General features: G+C 36.7%; 1 protein-coding gene across 1 annotated transcript in view; it reads left to right on the top strand.

The window, feature by feature from the left end:
• The window catches only part of RP1 (RP1 axonemal microtubule associated), a 229,233-nt gene that overhangs the window by 174,791 nt on the left and 39,256 nt on the right, over window positions 1–15,186 (top strand). Inside the window, exons 9-12 of the mRNA XM_074318846.1 lie at window positions 3,139–3,214; window positions 4,059–4,135; window positions 4,240–4,271; window positions 4,444–4,573. Coding sequence (XP_074174947.1) covers window positions 3,139–3,214; window positions 4,059–4,135; window positions 4,240–4,271; window positions 4,444–4,573 — 315 coding nt within the window. The remainder of the gene's footprint in view (window positions 1–3,138; window positions 3,215–4,058; window positions 4,136–4,239; window positions 4,272–4,443; window positions 4,574–15,186) is intronic.

The raw sequence follows: 15,186 nt of genomic DNA, 5'->3' as shown, positions 1-15,186 counted from the left end.
GGTGCATATATCCTGAGTTATATGTGTGCAGAGTGAAGCCAGAAATATAATTAAGGAATAATAGATAACAACTAAGTAGGGTTCATGCCAAGAAATGGAAGGGTAATTCAGTATTAGGAAATCTATTAATAAAGTTCATTGCCTTAGAAGGTTGAAGCAGAAAAATTATTTAAGAGTCAAATAATATTTTTATTTAAAATCCATTCAAAATTTGTAACCGAAAATATATTTTAGAATGATTTAACTCAAGACAACCACTTAAACTGAAACCCATTAAAATTAGAACTACAACAAGGATTTTTGTCATTATAATTTAGTCATTTGTTGGAAAACAATATAATTTGTTTTTCAAAACGGCTATAATTTTGGAAAAAAGATACAGTATTGCTTATAGGTAATAGAAATGTCTATTAAAATGCAAGGAGGATCAAGTGACAATTATAAAAGCAATGAGAGAATTTATAAAGTGACTAAAATTAAATCAATAAAATATAACTGGAGGTTGTTTTTCTTATAATAGAAAATATGAAATGGACATATTCTGTGTTCATGGTTTGGAAGAATCAACATAGTTAAAATGGCCATAATACACAAAGCAATATACAGATTTAATGCAATCCCCATCAACATTTCAATGACATAAAAAACAAAATAGAACAAAAAATCGTCAGATTTGTAGGTAATCACAAAAGACCCCAAATAGCCAACGCAATCCTAAGAAAAAAGAACAAGGCTGTAGGTACCACACTTCCTGACTTTAATTTGTACTACAAAGTGGCAATAATCAAAACAGCATGGTCAGAAAAAAAGACACACAGACCAATGGGATAGAATTGAGAGCCAAGAAATAAACCCACATATATATGGGCACTTAATTTTTGACAAAGGAGGCAAAAACAAACAATGGAGAAAAGAAAACCTCTTCAATAAATGGTGCTGGGAGAATTTGGAAGCCACTTGCAAAAGTATGAAACAAGACTACTATCTCACCAAAATTAACTCAAAATGGATCAAAGACCCAAACACACGACCTGAAACAATAAATTGCACAGGTACTAAAAGAAAGCAGAGATATGAAACTTATGGAACTCGGGTTCAGAGAGGATTTTATGAATTTGACCTCAAAGCCAAGGGAAGTAAAAGCTAAAATAAATGAATGAGACTATAGCAAACTAAAAATCTTCTGCAGAGCAAAAGAAACTATCAACAAAAGAAAGAGGCAACCAACCAAAAGAGAGAAAATATTTGCAAACAACACCTCTGAGAAGGGGCTAATGTCCAAAATATATAAAGAACTCACACAACAAATAACAAATAAAAACCCAAATGATCCAATTGAAAAATAGGCAGAGGACCTGAGCAGACATTTTTCCCATGAAGACTTACAAATGGCCAACAGATATATGAAAAAATGCTCAACTTCACTAGCTATTAGGGAAATGTAAATCAAAACCACAATGAGATACCACCTCATACCTGTTAGAATCAACAACACAAGTAATAACAAATGTTGGAGAGGTTGTGGAGAAAAAGGAACCCTCATACACTGCTGTTGGGAATGTAAATTGGTATAGCCACTATGGAAAACACTGGAGTTTCCTAAAAAAGTTACAAATAGAATTACCGTACAACCCAGAATTCCTCTTCTGGGTGTCTACCCCAAAAATCAAAAACATTTATCTATAAAGATATATGTACCCCTATACTCATTGCAGCATTATTCACAGTGGCCAAGATGTGGAAACAACCAATGTGTCCTTTGACAGATGATTAGGTACAGAAGATGTGATACCTATATATGAAGGTATGTCAATTAAGTTCGCGAACTCATCCTAGAAAAAGTGCTACATACCTCGTTGCTGAATATCACCATGGTCACCTTTGAAGTACTCCCCTTGGGAAGCTATGCACTGATGCCAGTGCCTAGTCCACCCTTCAACACAATTTTGAAACTGTTTTTCTGGAATGGCCGTCAGAGCTGTCCTTGTACTACCCTCGATGTCCTGAATGTCATCAAAATGTCTTCCTTTCAATATTGCCTTTCTCTTCGGGTAAAGAAAGAAGTCATTGGGGGCCAGATCAGGTGAGTAGGGAGGGTGTTCCAATACAGTTATTTGTTTATTGGCTAAAAACTCCCTCACAGACAGTGCCGTGTGAGCTGGTGCATTGTCGTGATGCAAGAACAATGAATTGTTGGTGCAAAGTTCAGGTCATCTTTTCCACTCAGCCTTTTCAGCACTTGCATATAGTAAACTTTGTTAACTCTTTGTCCAGTTGGTACAAATTAATAATGAATAATCCCTCTGATATCAAAAAAAGTTTAGCAACATCATTGCAACAAGTTTGTGAACTTAATTGTCAGACCTCATAGTCAGGAGGATCACTTCTTAAATTATATAAATGTCTAACCATTATGTTAACTCCTGAAATTAATATAAAATAATATTGAATGTCAAAAAAATTGTTTTATCCTAGAGCTGATGAGTAGTATCTCATCAAGTCAAGGATGAGGATGTATTTTGAGCTGCCTTTTGTATAGATAAAACTGCTATAACTACTTAAAATAATCCATTTTATCTATAAATAAAGGTAAATTATATTTTAATCAATTTCAGTTTGAAAATTAAGGTACAATTAAAGATTTAAAAATAGATTATTATCTTCATGTGTACCAGCTCAGTGTGTATGTTTGGAAAGAGATTATGAATGACTGTTCGTTTACTAGCTTATTAAACCATGTATATGAAGTGTATAACACTCTATGTATATGTTTGGGAATAGAAAGTATTGTAACTCATCAGATATATGTTCTTTGGAAGATTCTAAAGGCATTTTATGAAATCGAGAACAGTTGAAGAATTGTTCTAGTTCGACCTGTTTGGAAAATCATAATGAAACAGGTATCATAAAACAATGAGGCCTTGAAATATAGTGCGCTCTTGTTACATGTATAAGAAATATTTTTAAATGCTTCTTACAGCTTCCCTTATATCTTGCTTTATTTGAAGTATTAAAGCTTAAAGGTACACAAGGCCTTTACATGTGTTTGGAAGCTACGTCCTCTTTCTCAAAACTTCAAGTTAATACCTGAAGCATACGTGTTCACAGCACATTTTTCTTCATTTAATCTGTGTTTAGGAAATGGCTGGTTTCTTGATGATGTTGTTATCAGGGATCCCACAACAAACCATGAATATGCCTTCTTCTGTCACAGGTTTGTAAGTGTGTTTTCATATTAGTCAGTTTCAAGTTCATGTATTCTGAAGAAATGGATAGTTTATTCAAATATTCCTGGTTATTAGTGCTTTGTTGGGTAACTTTTTTGAACATTAATTTTAGGGGCTGCTCCTTCTATGTAGAAAGATACAAATATGATTATCATTATTCCTGATGTGACAAATTTAAATCTTTCTTGGGAAATTAAGAAATATTTTAAAAATATAATTCACTTTACGTATTAGTAAGGACAATGAAAGTCTCTTTTAATAGAATTTATTCCAATTGGACTAGGTCCCAAATTAGGTTAAAAAATAATCAATGTATAAAATATATGTTGCATATGTCTTTTTATACAACAATGACATTTCTGACCCACTGTCATCAGGCCTTGATTTGGGGATTATTTTCCCAATAGTGGTGATAGATTTGCAATTTTTTTGAACATTCTCCTGCCTCTTTCCCCATGGAACCAGTAATAGCCATTTATGAAATAACTGATTATAGTTTAAACGCTAATTGGTGGCCAAAGAACAGGATAAAATAATTGGTCCAGTGGATGTAAAATCTATGACCTAGGCAGGCTGATTGAAGAATTCACCTGTGGGTTAGGGAAAAACATATTTTATCCTTATCGGCTAGCAGCCCCTCCTACATTCCCTACTCTCTCATAGTCGTTTTAAGCATTTTATTTTATATTTCTTATTCTGCTTTTACCAACTGGATACCTATGGTTTTTTTCAATTCCCATTACCCATTATTTCTGGCTTGGCTAGATAATTGCCCTGTGGTTAGTGTAAATATAAAGGTAGAATATACTCAGTACACTTTTCTTTTCACAGATGGCTGGATCAAGGAGAAGATGATGGTAAAATTGTCAGAGAACTGTATGCCAGGGATAACAGTATCATCTCTGCAAGTGAGTGCCATGTACACACATTTCTTGAAAACTGCTAATATCATGATGGAGGAAAGCGTGACACTGCTGAAAGTAATAGTCCTCTCTTTCTTTTATATCCTCAGGGCAGAAGCTAGAATGTAACAGAAAAGAAACAGTAAGATTTTACTTTTGGCTTTAAATTATTTGGTACAAACAGTGTTTAAATAGCTATCTGATGTGTTAAAACAAAACAGTATAAAATGTTTAGAAAGGGGTGTTTCTTAGTAATTTTCTTCTCTTTGTCTTCTTATGTTGGTGTTTTTTGTTTCTTTTGTTTTTCTATTTAGTGGGCTGCAGAAAGCTGGAAATTTATGAAAGGAAATACTCTTCAATTCTACAACAAACTTACAGGAGGGTTTGTCCGGCTGCATCCAGATGGCACAGTTGATGCAATTGGAGAGAAGACAGACAAATATGGTAAAATCAGTGAAAAAAACATGTGGGAGCTGGAGGAAGGCAAATTTTTAGACCCAGTTTAATGTACAGTTTTGCTTCTTATTTTTCAGATGGCTTTACACCAATATTTGACCATTTAAATAATTCATTATCTGCATTAATATAAATGATCAATAGATGATAGGTTTTAAATCTGGGCAGACAATGTCATTATGCAGAACATTACACCATATTTGGTATTACTTAATTGAAGAATAAACTGTAGGAAATTAATATTAACTGTTCATAAAATGTAGCAGTTGTAGCTCTTACATGGTATAGCCATTTAAGGAATTAAGTTGGTTGCACTAATTATTGAGTGCCTGTTCTGTCAAAACACCATGTTAAATAATTTGAGGGCCACCAAAATAATTGAGACATTGTTATGAATTCCAGTGAGTCATAATGTAATGAAGAAGACAATTCTAATAATGGTTAGAATTGTTATAATAAAGGTACAGAGGAAAACTAGGCAAAGAAAAACTAGATTTGATGTTTAAAATCAGCATGTCATGTGGTTCTCAACTTTTTCCGTTTGACTTATTTTACTTAGCATAGTAGTGTCAAGATCCATCCATGTTGCCATCTTTTCTTGTGGCTGAGTAGTATTCCATTGTGAATATACACCGTATCTCTTTACCCAACCATCCATCAAAGGACACTTTGGTTGTTTCCATGTCTTGGCCACTGTAAATAATGCTGTAATGAACATTGGAGTACATATATCTTTACAGATAAATGTTTTCAAAATTTGGATGGGGAATGGTAGAAGAGGGTAAAGGGAGTTAAATATTTGGTGATGGAAAGAGAACTGACTCTGGATGGTGAACACATAATGCAATATATAGATGATGTATTATAGACTTGTGCACTTGAAACCTATGTAGCTTTGTTGACCACTGTCACCCCAATAAATTCTAAGTAAAAAAATCAGCATGTCATGAAGGCATGACCATAAGAGTTAATGAACAAGGAGTAAATTGATAATACTAGGTTTGACTATAAACCTAAACCTCCAAATCATCTTGAAATTTAGACTTTCAGTATTTAAACAAAATTTGTCTGCTGCGTCTATGAATATATCTTTTCCGTACGGTAGTCCCCCATTACGTGGTTTTGCTTTCCTTGATTTCAGTTACCTATGGTCAACTGCTGTTTAAAAATATTAAATAAAAAATTCCAGAAATAAACAATTCATAAATTTTAAATTGTGTGCATTCTGAGTAGTGAGATAAAATCTCCTGCTGTCCAAATCTGTCCTGCCCAGGATGTGAATTATCTCTTTGTCCAGTGTTTTCCTGTTGTAGGCGAACCCCCGCTCCCCATTAGTCACTTAGTAGCCATCTAAGTTATCAGATTGACTGTTGTGGTATCTCAGTGCTGGTGTTCAAGTCACCCTTATTTTACTTAATAATGACCCCAAAACCATTCAAATAATTTTTTTCCAAGATTTTTATTAAAATATAGCTAACATACAATATTGTATTAGTTTCAGGTATACACGATAGTTATTCAACATTTATATAACTAAAGAAGTGATCATATGATGAGTCCAGCAACGCTCTGACACTATACCACACTATCATAATATTATTGACTATATTCCTTATTCTGTACATTACATACTCATGACTTGTTTGTTTTATACCTGGAAATTTGAGCCTCTTTATCCCCTTAACGTTTTCCCTCCCTTTAAAATTTTTCCATTACAGTTGACATTCAATATTATTTTACATTAATTTCAGGTGTACAGTATAGTGGTTAGACAATTTAAGAAGCGATCCCCCTGACTAGTCTAGTACCCATCTGGCACTATGCATATTTATTACCATATCATTGACTATATTCCCTGTGCTTTACTTTATATCCCCATGACTATTTTGTAACTACCAATTTGTACTTCTTCTTCTTCTTTTTTTTAAGGAGGGTGCAGCTCACAGTGGCCCATGCGGGGATCGAACTAGCAACTTTGGTGCCATCAGCACCATGCTCTAACCAATTGAGCTAACCAGCCACTCCCCCACCCCAATTTGTACTTCTTAGTACCTTCAGCTTTTTACCTTGCCTTCAATCTCCCTCTCATTTATCACCCCAATAAATCTAGTACCCATCTAACGCCATAGTTATTAAAATATTATTGACTATATTCCTTATGCTATGCCCTACATTCCCATGAGTACTGTGTAACAACAAATTTCTACTTCTTAATCCCTTCCTCTTTGTCGCCCACACCCCCAACCCACTCCCATATGGCAACCATCAAAATGTTTTCTATATCTATGAGTTTGTTTCTGCTTTGTTTGTTTGTTCATGTTGTTCTTTAGATTCCACATACAAGTGAAATCACATTGCATCTGTCTTTCTCTGTCTGATATACTCCATTCAGCACAATACTCTCCAGGTCCATCCATACCACTGCAGATGGCAAGAATACATTCCCTTCTATGACTGAGCAATATTCCATTGTAGATATATACCACCTAGTCTTTATCCACTCTTCCATCGATGGACACCCACGTTCCCTCCACATCTTGGCCACTGTAAACAATGCTGCAATGAACATATGAATGCAAACGTCTCCTCAAAGTAGTGTTTTGAGTTTCTTTGGATAAAAACCCCGAAGTGGGATTACTATATCTTTCCTTATTTCTTCTTATAGCCTTTGTTTTAAAGTCCATTTTGTCTGGTATAAGTATTGCTGCCACAGCTTTTTTGTTTGTTTCCATTTCATAAAATATCTTTTTCCATCCTTTTACTTTCAGTCTGTGTGTCTTTCAATCTCAAGTGAGTTTCTTGTAGGCAGCTTATGTAAGGGTCTTGTTTTCTTTTCCATTCAGCCACCCTATCTTTTGATTGGAGCATTTATTTCATTTACATTTAAAGTAATTATTGATAGATATGTAGTTATTGCCATTTTATTATTCATATTTTAGACCTTTTTTTTCTTCCTGTCATAAAGAAGTCTCTCTAAGATTCCTCTGTAACACTGATTTGGTAGTGATGAACTCCTTTAGCTTTTTCATGACTGGGAAGCTCTTTTTCTGTCCTTTGATTCCAAATGATAGCTTTCCTGAGTAGCGTAATCTTGGTTGTAGGGTCCTTGCTTTTCATCACTTTCAATATTGCTTACCAATCTCTCCTGGCCTGCAAAATTTCTGTTGAGAAATCAGCTGGTACTCTTATGGAAGCTCTGTTATAGGCAATTAACTGTTTTTCTCTTGCTGTTTTTAAGATTATTTCTTTTATTTTAATTAAAGTTTATTGGAATGACGATTGTTAGTAAAGTTACATAGATTTCAGGTGTACAATTCTGTATTACATCATCTATAAATCACATTGTGTGTTTACCACCCAGAGTCAGTTCTCCTTCCATCACCATATATTTGATCCCCCTTACCCTCATCTCCAACCCCCCACCCCCCTTACCCTCTGGTAACCACTAAACTATGGTCTGTGTCTATGAGTTTCTGTTTCTCATTTGTTTGTCTTGTTCTTTTGTTGTTTTTGGTTTATATACCACACATCAGTGAAATCATATGGTTCTTTGCTTTTTCTGTCTGACTTATTTCGCTTAGCATTATACTCTCAAGATCCATCCATGTTGTCACAAATGTTCCCATATCATCTTTTCTTACTTTTTGCTGGAATGGCCATCAGAGCTGTCCTTGTGTTACCCTTGATGTCCTGAATGTCATCAGAATGTCTTCCTTTCAATATTTCCTTTATCTTTGGGTAAAGAAAGAAGTTATTGGGAGCCAGATCACGTAAGTAGGGAGGGTATTCCAATACAGTTATTTGGTTACTGGCTAAAATCTCCCTCCCAGACAGTGCCGTGTGAGCTGGTGCATTGTCGTGATACAAGATACATAGAGTGTTGGCAAAACTTATTCATGCAGCCTTTTCAGAATTTCTAAATAATAAACTTGGTTAACTGTTTGTCCAGTTGGTTCAGATTCATAATGAATAATTCCGCTGATATCAATAAAGGTCATTTTGAGTCTTGATTTGGACTGACGGAACTTTATGATCATGGAGAATTGGCTGACTTCCATTGTGCACTTTGATGCTTTGCTTCAGGGTCATGTTCGTACACCCATGTTTCATCACCAGTGATAACATGGCCCAAAATATCATCTTGCCTCTCCAAATGTCTTGGCATACTTAGACTCTCCTTTGCTTTTGTTCACTGGTGGGCTCCTTTGAGACCATTTTTGCATACACCTTTCTCATGCCAAGATTTTCAGTTAAGATTTTCCTTACTGTTTCTCATTCGGTTGATGTTTGCTTGGTCTACTGTACTTCTCACAGTCAGCTGACAATTTTGATGCAAAATTTGACGAATTTTTGCAATGTTTTCATCAGTTCTACTTGTCATTGGCCACCCTGACCTCTCTTCATCAGTGATGTATTCTCTCCCCTCAGAAAAATGTTTAATCCATTTGTACACTGCCATTTTCTTCATGGCATTATCCCCGTAAACTTGGACTAACATGTCCCTGATTTCACCTCCACTTTTGCCAAGTTTAACAAGAAATTTAATGTTTTTTTGTTGTTCTTACTTCAAGCTCAGACATTCTTGCAACGGAACACAAAAACATGCAACAACAATAATGAACACCACTCAGCAAGACACCACCATACGTGGACATGAACACAGCTGTGAGACAGTGATATACCAAGGTCATGAAACCTTACTGAGCTGTTTATACAGTGCTTCCAGTATAAGTGCACAGTGGCAAGTTCATGACCTTAATTGGTAGACCTTGTGTTCGTCATTTCAGTTATGGTATCCTTTATTTCTGACTGGTTCTTTTTTTCTATGTTTTCTACTTCCATTTTTCTGTTTCCTGTCTCTTTGTTGAAATTCTCCCTGAGATCACTGAGCATTCTTATAACCAGTGTTTGGATCTCTGCATCTGGTAGAGTGCTTGTTTCCGTTTTGGTTAGTTCTTTTTCTGGAGCTTTGTCCTGTTCTCTTATTTTGGTCATGTTTCTTTGTCTCCCCATTTTAGCTGCCTCCCTGTGTTTGTTTCTATATATTAGGTAGGGCTGCTATGTCCCCTGGTCTTAGTAGAGTGGCCTCATGTAGTTGGTGTGCTGTGGGGTTCAGTGGCACAGTCTTCCTAGTCACTGAACCAAGTTCTCCAGGTATGTCTCTTTTGTGGGTTGTGTTTGGTCTCCTGTTGTAGTTGTGCCTTGGTTGCTATTTGCACATCAATGGGAGGGATTGATCTTCAGGCTGATTGGTTGTGAGGACTGGCTGTGACTGCAGTGGAGAAGTTGTTGTACAGGAGCTGTCCCTAAAAACAATGTTCACTTTAGCAGGGCCTGGTGCCTGCCCAGTATGCCCTTTGGATGTGTCATCCCTGGAGGCAGCTGGGTGGTGCACTAGCTGAATACAAAACTGGCTACCAGGCACACTGGCCCCAGGACCTCCTGGCAGGGGCCTCACTGCAGACCAAGTTCAGCCACAGCCTCTGTCCTTTTCAAGGACACCTGGCATGAGCATCAAAGCAATCTGCAGATGGCGGCTAACTGAACTGGGCTTGGAAGTACCTCAAAGTCCATGCCTAGAACCGAGGCTGGCAATCACTGGTGCTAGACTTAGGGCTGCTCAGCCAGAGGTACAGGACACACTGAAGCCAGATGCTGCTTGTTTGTGTTTTGTAAAACTTTCAGAGATTGTAGGAAAGTCTGTAACATGAGTCAAGGCAGGCTGTTTACATGGAAAAGCCACTGGAAGCAGCTTAGGTTTGCGATAGTTGTGTGCAGTAGAGTCTCATGGAATCAGGGCAATTGAACAGTGTTAGCCAGGTTGATGGAGACTCAGATATTGTTGCCACCTGTGTTGGCATGCAGGGATCGGGGAGAGCTCAACAAAGGAACAGTGGTTTCTCCAGCTCCTCCATCCAGGAAAAATCTGCCCCTCCAGCCCTCATCCTGAAGCCAGACAATTTCATTCCCCCCTGTATGTCCCTAATGCATTTTGAGCTGTTGCCCCACATTGGAATCAGATGCAAGTGTCTGCCAGCGAGTAAGTCTGTGTGCAGGCCCTATAAGATGAACACCTGGGACTGTAGCTACCCTCCATCTCATTTAGACACGATCTCCACTGTTTTTTACAGCCAAAAGTTATGGGGTCTTCTTTCCCTGGCACTGAAACCTTGGGCTGTGAATCCTGGTGTGGGATAGGACCCCTTGCTTCTACGAGGGGAACCTCCACCCCCAAGATGTCCCTCCCAATTTTTAATGGTCTCACATGGTTGTGGTACCAGCCTATTCCATGTCTCTGCCCCTCCTACCAGTCTTGAGGTGGCTTCTTCTATATGTCCTTAGTTATAGTGCTTTGGTTCAGCTAGACTTCAGGTGATGGTTGTTCTGTAGTTTATTTGTAATTTTGATATGTTAGTGACAGGAGGTAAGCACAGTGTTTACCTACTCCTCCATCCTGACTGGATCTTCTTCACATAACTTTTATTACAGTGTAATGTTATAATTGTTTCATTTTATTATAAGTTATTGTTATTAATCTTTAATTGTGCCGAATTTACAGATTAAAGCTTATCATATATACGTAAGTATAGGAAAAAAACAAACCTAGAATATGTAGATTTCTGTACTATCTGTGGCTTCAGGTATCCACTGGGGGTCTTGGAGTGGATCCCCATGGATAATGGAGGAGGGACTTTTGTACTTTGTCAGAAACAGTGCTATTCAGATAGCCTCCAGGATGTGTTGGATGGAGATGCTAACCTATAGAGCATTTCCTCAAAATGTAGCCTCCTTCATTTCGTATTAGAGATCCCAGGGAATAATCTAACTTTCTTCTGTATGAAAATATGTGGGAGTCTAGAATTATTCATTATAGCTTCTCTTTCCAAAATTAATGTATTCCTTAGACATTTTCCTTACCTATTGGTTTCTACTTGGGATCAGCCATCTACTTTGATAAGTCAAAATGGCCTTTCATACCCTGTTCCCCAAGGTTTCTACTGACACTGCGGATGCTCTTTTTCCTTATTCAGTATAGTAGATTGTATTTCAAAATGTGGTAACACAAATATCTCCCATTGTTAAATCAGAAACTGCGAAGGATCTAAGTTTTACTCTACTTTCAGAAAACACGAGAGCACTGAGTCTAAGACCAAGATCACTTTTCCCCACCACAGGTGTTAATTCCCCAGGTCCCAATCCCACAGTATCAGGAGATGAGAGCCTGATGGTACCTACATGTGTGAGTGGGTGCATAAAGGAGAGAAATTAGGAAACTCTGATTTTATATAGAGTTGCCCATCCTTCCTTCCAGAGAAAGAGAGCAAGACAGAGATAGAGAGAACAAGCTCCAGAAATGTGTGTGTGTGTGTGTGTGTGTGTGTGTGTGTGTGAGAGAGAGAGAGAGAGAGAGAGAGAGAGAGAGAGAGAGAGAGAGAGAAGAGAGAGCAAGAGGGAGAGAGATTCTTTCCCGACCTGCAGCCAGCACCAACTGCCAGGCATGTGAGTCCCTGTGTAGACCAAATTAACTGGCAGATGATGAAAATAGAGAAACATTTTGCCCTTTAGTGTAAGCATCTTAATTTTTCAACATCTTAATTTATCTTAAGCATCTTAAGTTATCAGTCTTGTAACATATCAAGTAAAATAAGCAGTCCTTAAAAAAGGCAGGTGTAGGGTAGTATGAGTAATTTTCCTTCATGTAACTGATATTTTTGCGACAGGAAGTCTTTTATGTATGATAATTACTTGCAGCATTATTTCCTGATGTTATGTTTAGTGTTACATAAATTCAAACTCATGAATCAATGTTTGCCTGCCTGGAAAGTGTTGTGATGAACAATGCTGACCTATGGACATTTTTTCAGGAAAATATTTTAAGAACATGTCTCTGAGATATATTGACTTATAATTTTCACTCTATAAGACAATATTGTTTTTATCACCATGCTCCAATTCTTCAATTTAGTTATCAAGCTGGTTGTGAATTTAGCTGTTTCCATACCCAGAGAATCAGAATGCTTATTTCTCTGAGAGCTACTGAACCATTTCTTGGTAATACTGCACCTAAAACAAACACACAGCATGAGAAGGTCTTTGAAATACCACAGGGAGCTTCATCATAAGTTCTTATGTATTAAAAACAGTACTGTTCCAACATTGACAATGACAATCACAGGCAAGTCTTGTCTCTTAAATGACAACAGCACCAACCAACAAGTTGAATGCAGCCTCATGAGAGACTCTGACACAGAGCCACCCAGATAACTTGCTCCCAAATTTCTGACCAACAGAAATGATAACGTAATACATATTTGTTTTAAGCTGCAAAAGTTTCAGAGTAATATTTACATAGTAACAGACCACTGATATACCATTTCAGACACTGTTCTATAAGATAGCTGCTCAGTATTTTCTTAGTCTGGGCACTGTGATGGACTCCACCCTCCTTTCATACTAAGTTGTGGTCAGGAATGGAAAGGGCGGTATCTCTCCTATCTCTAATCTCTTGTCTTCTTTCTTGTCTTGCTGATTCACTTCCATATTCTGCACAAGTGCACTGGGTAATTCCGAATATTCAGTGTCATTTTTCTACCTGGAAACTATAAAACATTTTTGAAAGAAATTAAGAATACCTAAATAAATGGAAAAACATCCTGTGTTCATGGATTGGAAGGCTTAATATTATTAAGATGACAATATTACCCCAAATGAGCTACAGATTCAATGAAATCCCTGTCAAAACCCCATAACATTTTCTGTAGAAATGAAAAAGAAACTAACCCTAAATTTTATATGAATTACAAGGGACTCTGAATAGCCAAAACAATATTGAAAAAGAAGAACACAGTTAGAAGATTTATGTTTTCTGATTTTAAAATTACTACAAAGCTATAGTAATTAAAACAGTATGGTAGTGAAATAAATATAGACATACAGATCAATGGAATGGTACTTTGTATTTTTTGAGATGATGGGTCAGGTGAAGCCACAAAAGGAGACACAGGTGAGGCTCAGAAAAACAGTTTATTATACTCACAGGTCCTAGAGATGGAGGCATAGCATGCCACACAGGACCACATGAAAAAACACCAACGTGGTCAGGACACAGAAGACAGGAGGGAAGGAACACTCAGACCACGGACTTTATTGTGGTTTCCATAGGAAAGATAAGGCAGGGTGGGATAAACAGTTTAAGATTGGATAATTTGAATAATTTCAGCAAGTTTTGGGCTATAGTGGTGATCTCTAGTTGCCTGGTACCTAGCCTTGCAATGATTAAGGCAGAGGAATATCCCTGCCTGGAGTGCAAGGGCCAAAAGGAGGAGGTATGGCTCTGGATTGGTTAGTTTGTATATCAAAGGTATGCTGTAGTCTGGGCCTTTTGCTATCTCTAAGAATTAACTAGTGCAGGGAGGGGCACTTTCTCTTCCAGCCAGAAAGGTTTTTAAGATGTCAAATCATCATAATACAGAAAATTTAAATTATATACAATGTAAATAAAATGAAAAGTCTAGCAATAAACCTGTACATAGCAATTGATTTTTGACGATTCAGTTGGGGAAAGAACAGTCTCTTCAACAAATGGTGCTGGAGCAACTGGATATCCAAATGCAAAATAATGAAGCTGGACCCTTACTTTACACTATATACAAAATTTAACTCAAAATGGTCTAAAGGCCTAAGTGTAAGAGCTAAAACTATAAAACTCTTAGTAGAAAATGTATGTGTAAATCTGCACATCTTTGAAATAGTCAGTGATTTCTTAGATATAACATCAAACGTATAAGCAACAAAGAAAAAATAGATAAATTAGACATCATCAAATTAAAAACTTTGTATCAAAAAATACAATCAAGGGATGAGAGGGTAACCCACGAAATGGTAGAAAATATTTGCAAATTATATATCTGATAAGAACTTAGTATCTAGAATATATAAAAAGTTCCTAAAACTAAAAAAAAAAGACAAACAACCCAATTTAAAAATGGGCAAAAAACTTGAATAGACTCTTATTCAAAGAAGATATATAAATGATCAGCAAATACATGAAAAGATGTTCAGTGTCTTTAATATTAGGAAAACAGAAATCAAAACCACAACAAGAAGCGGCCAGATGGCTCAGTTGGTTAGCACGCGAGCTCTCAACAACAAGGATGCTGGTTCAATTCCCACGTGGGATGGTGGGCTGTGTCCCCTGCAACTAAAGATTGAAAACAATGACCGAACTTGGAACTGAGCTGCACTCTCCACAACTAGATTGAAGGACAATAACTTGGAGTTTATGGGCCCTGGAGAAACACACTGTTCCGCAATATTCCCCAGTAAAATAAAATAAAAAGAAAATAGAAAAAGATAGTTACTTAAAAAAAAAACCACAAAATATTACTTCATACCCACGATGATGGCTGTAATAAAAATAATAGAAAATAAGTTTTGGTGAGGATGTGGAGAAATTGGAACCTACATGCATTGCTAGTGGAAATGTAAAATTGTTCAACTACTTTGGAAAACAATTTGATTATTCATTAGTAAGTTAAACATAGAATTCCCATGTGACCTAACAATTCCATTCCTACGTATATAGCAAAGATAATTAAAAT

Source organism: Rhinolophus sinicus, linkage group LG14 (assembly GCF_036562045.2).
Source record: "Rhinolophus sinicus isolate RSC01 linkage group LG14, ASM3656204v1, whole genome shotgun sequence".
Classification (NCBI taxonomy): domain Eukaryota; kingdom Metazoa; phylum Chordata; class Mammalia; order Chiroptera; family Rhinolophidae; genus Rhinolophus; species Rhinolophus sinicus.
Note: the sequence above shows the minus strand (reverse complement) of the source record. Positions and strands in the feature narration are given on the sequence as shown.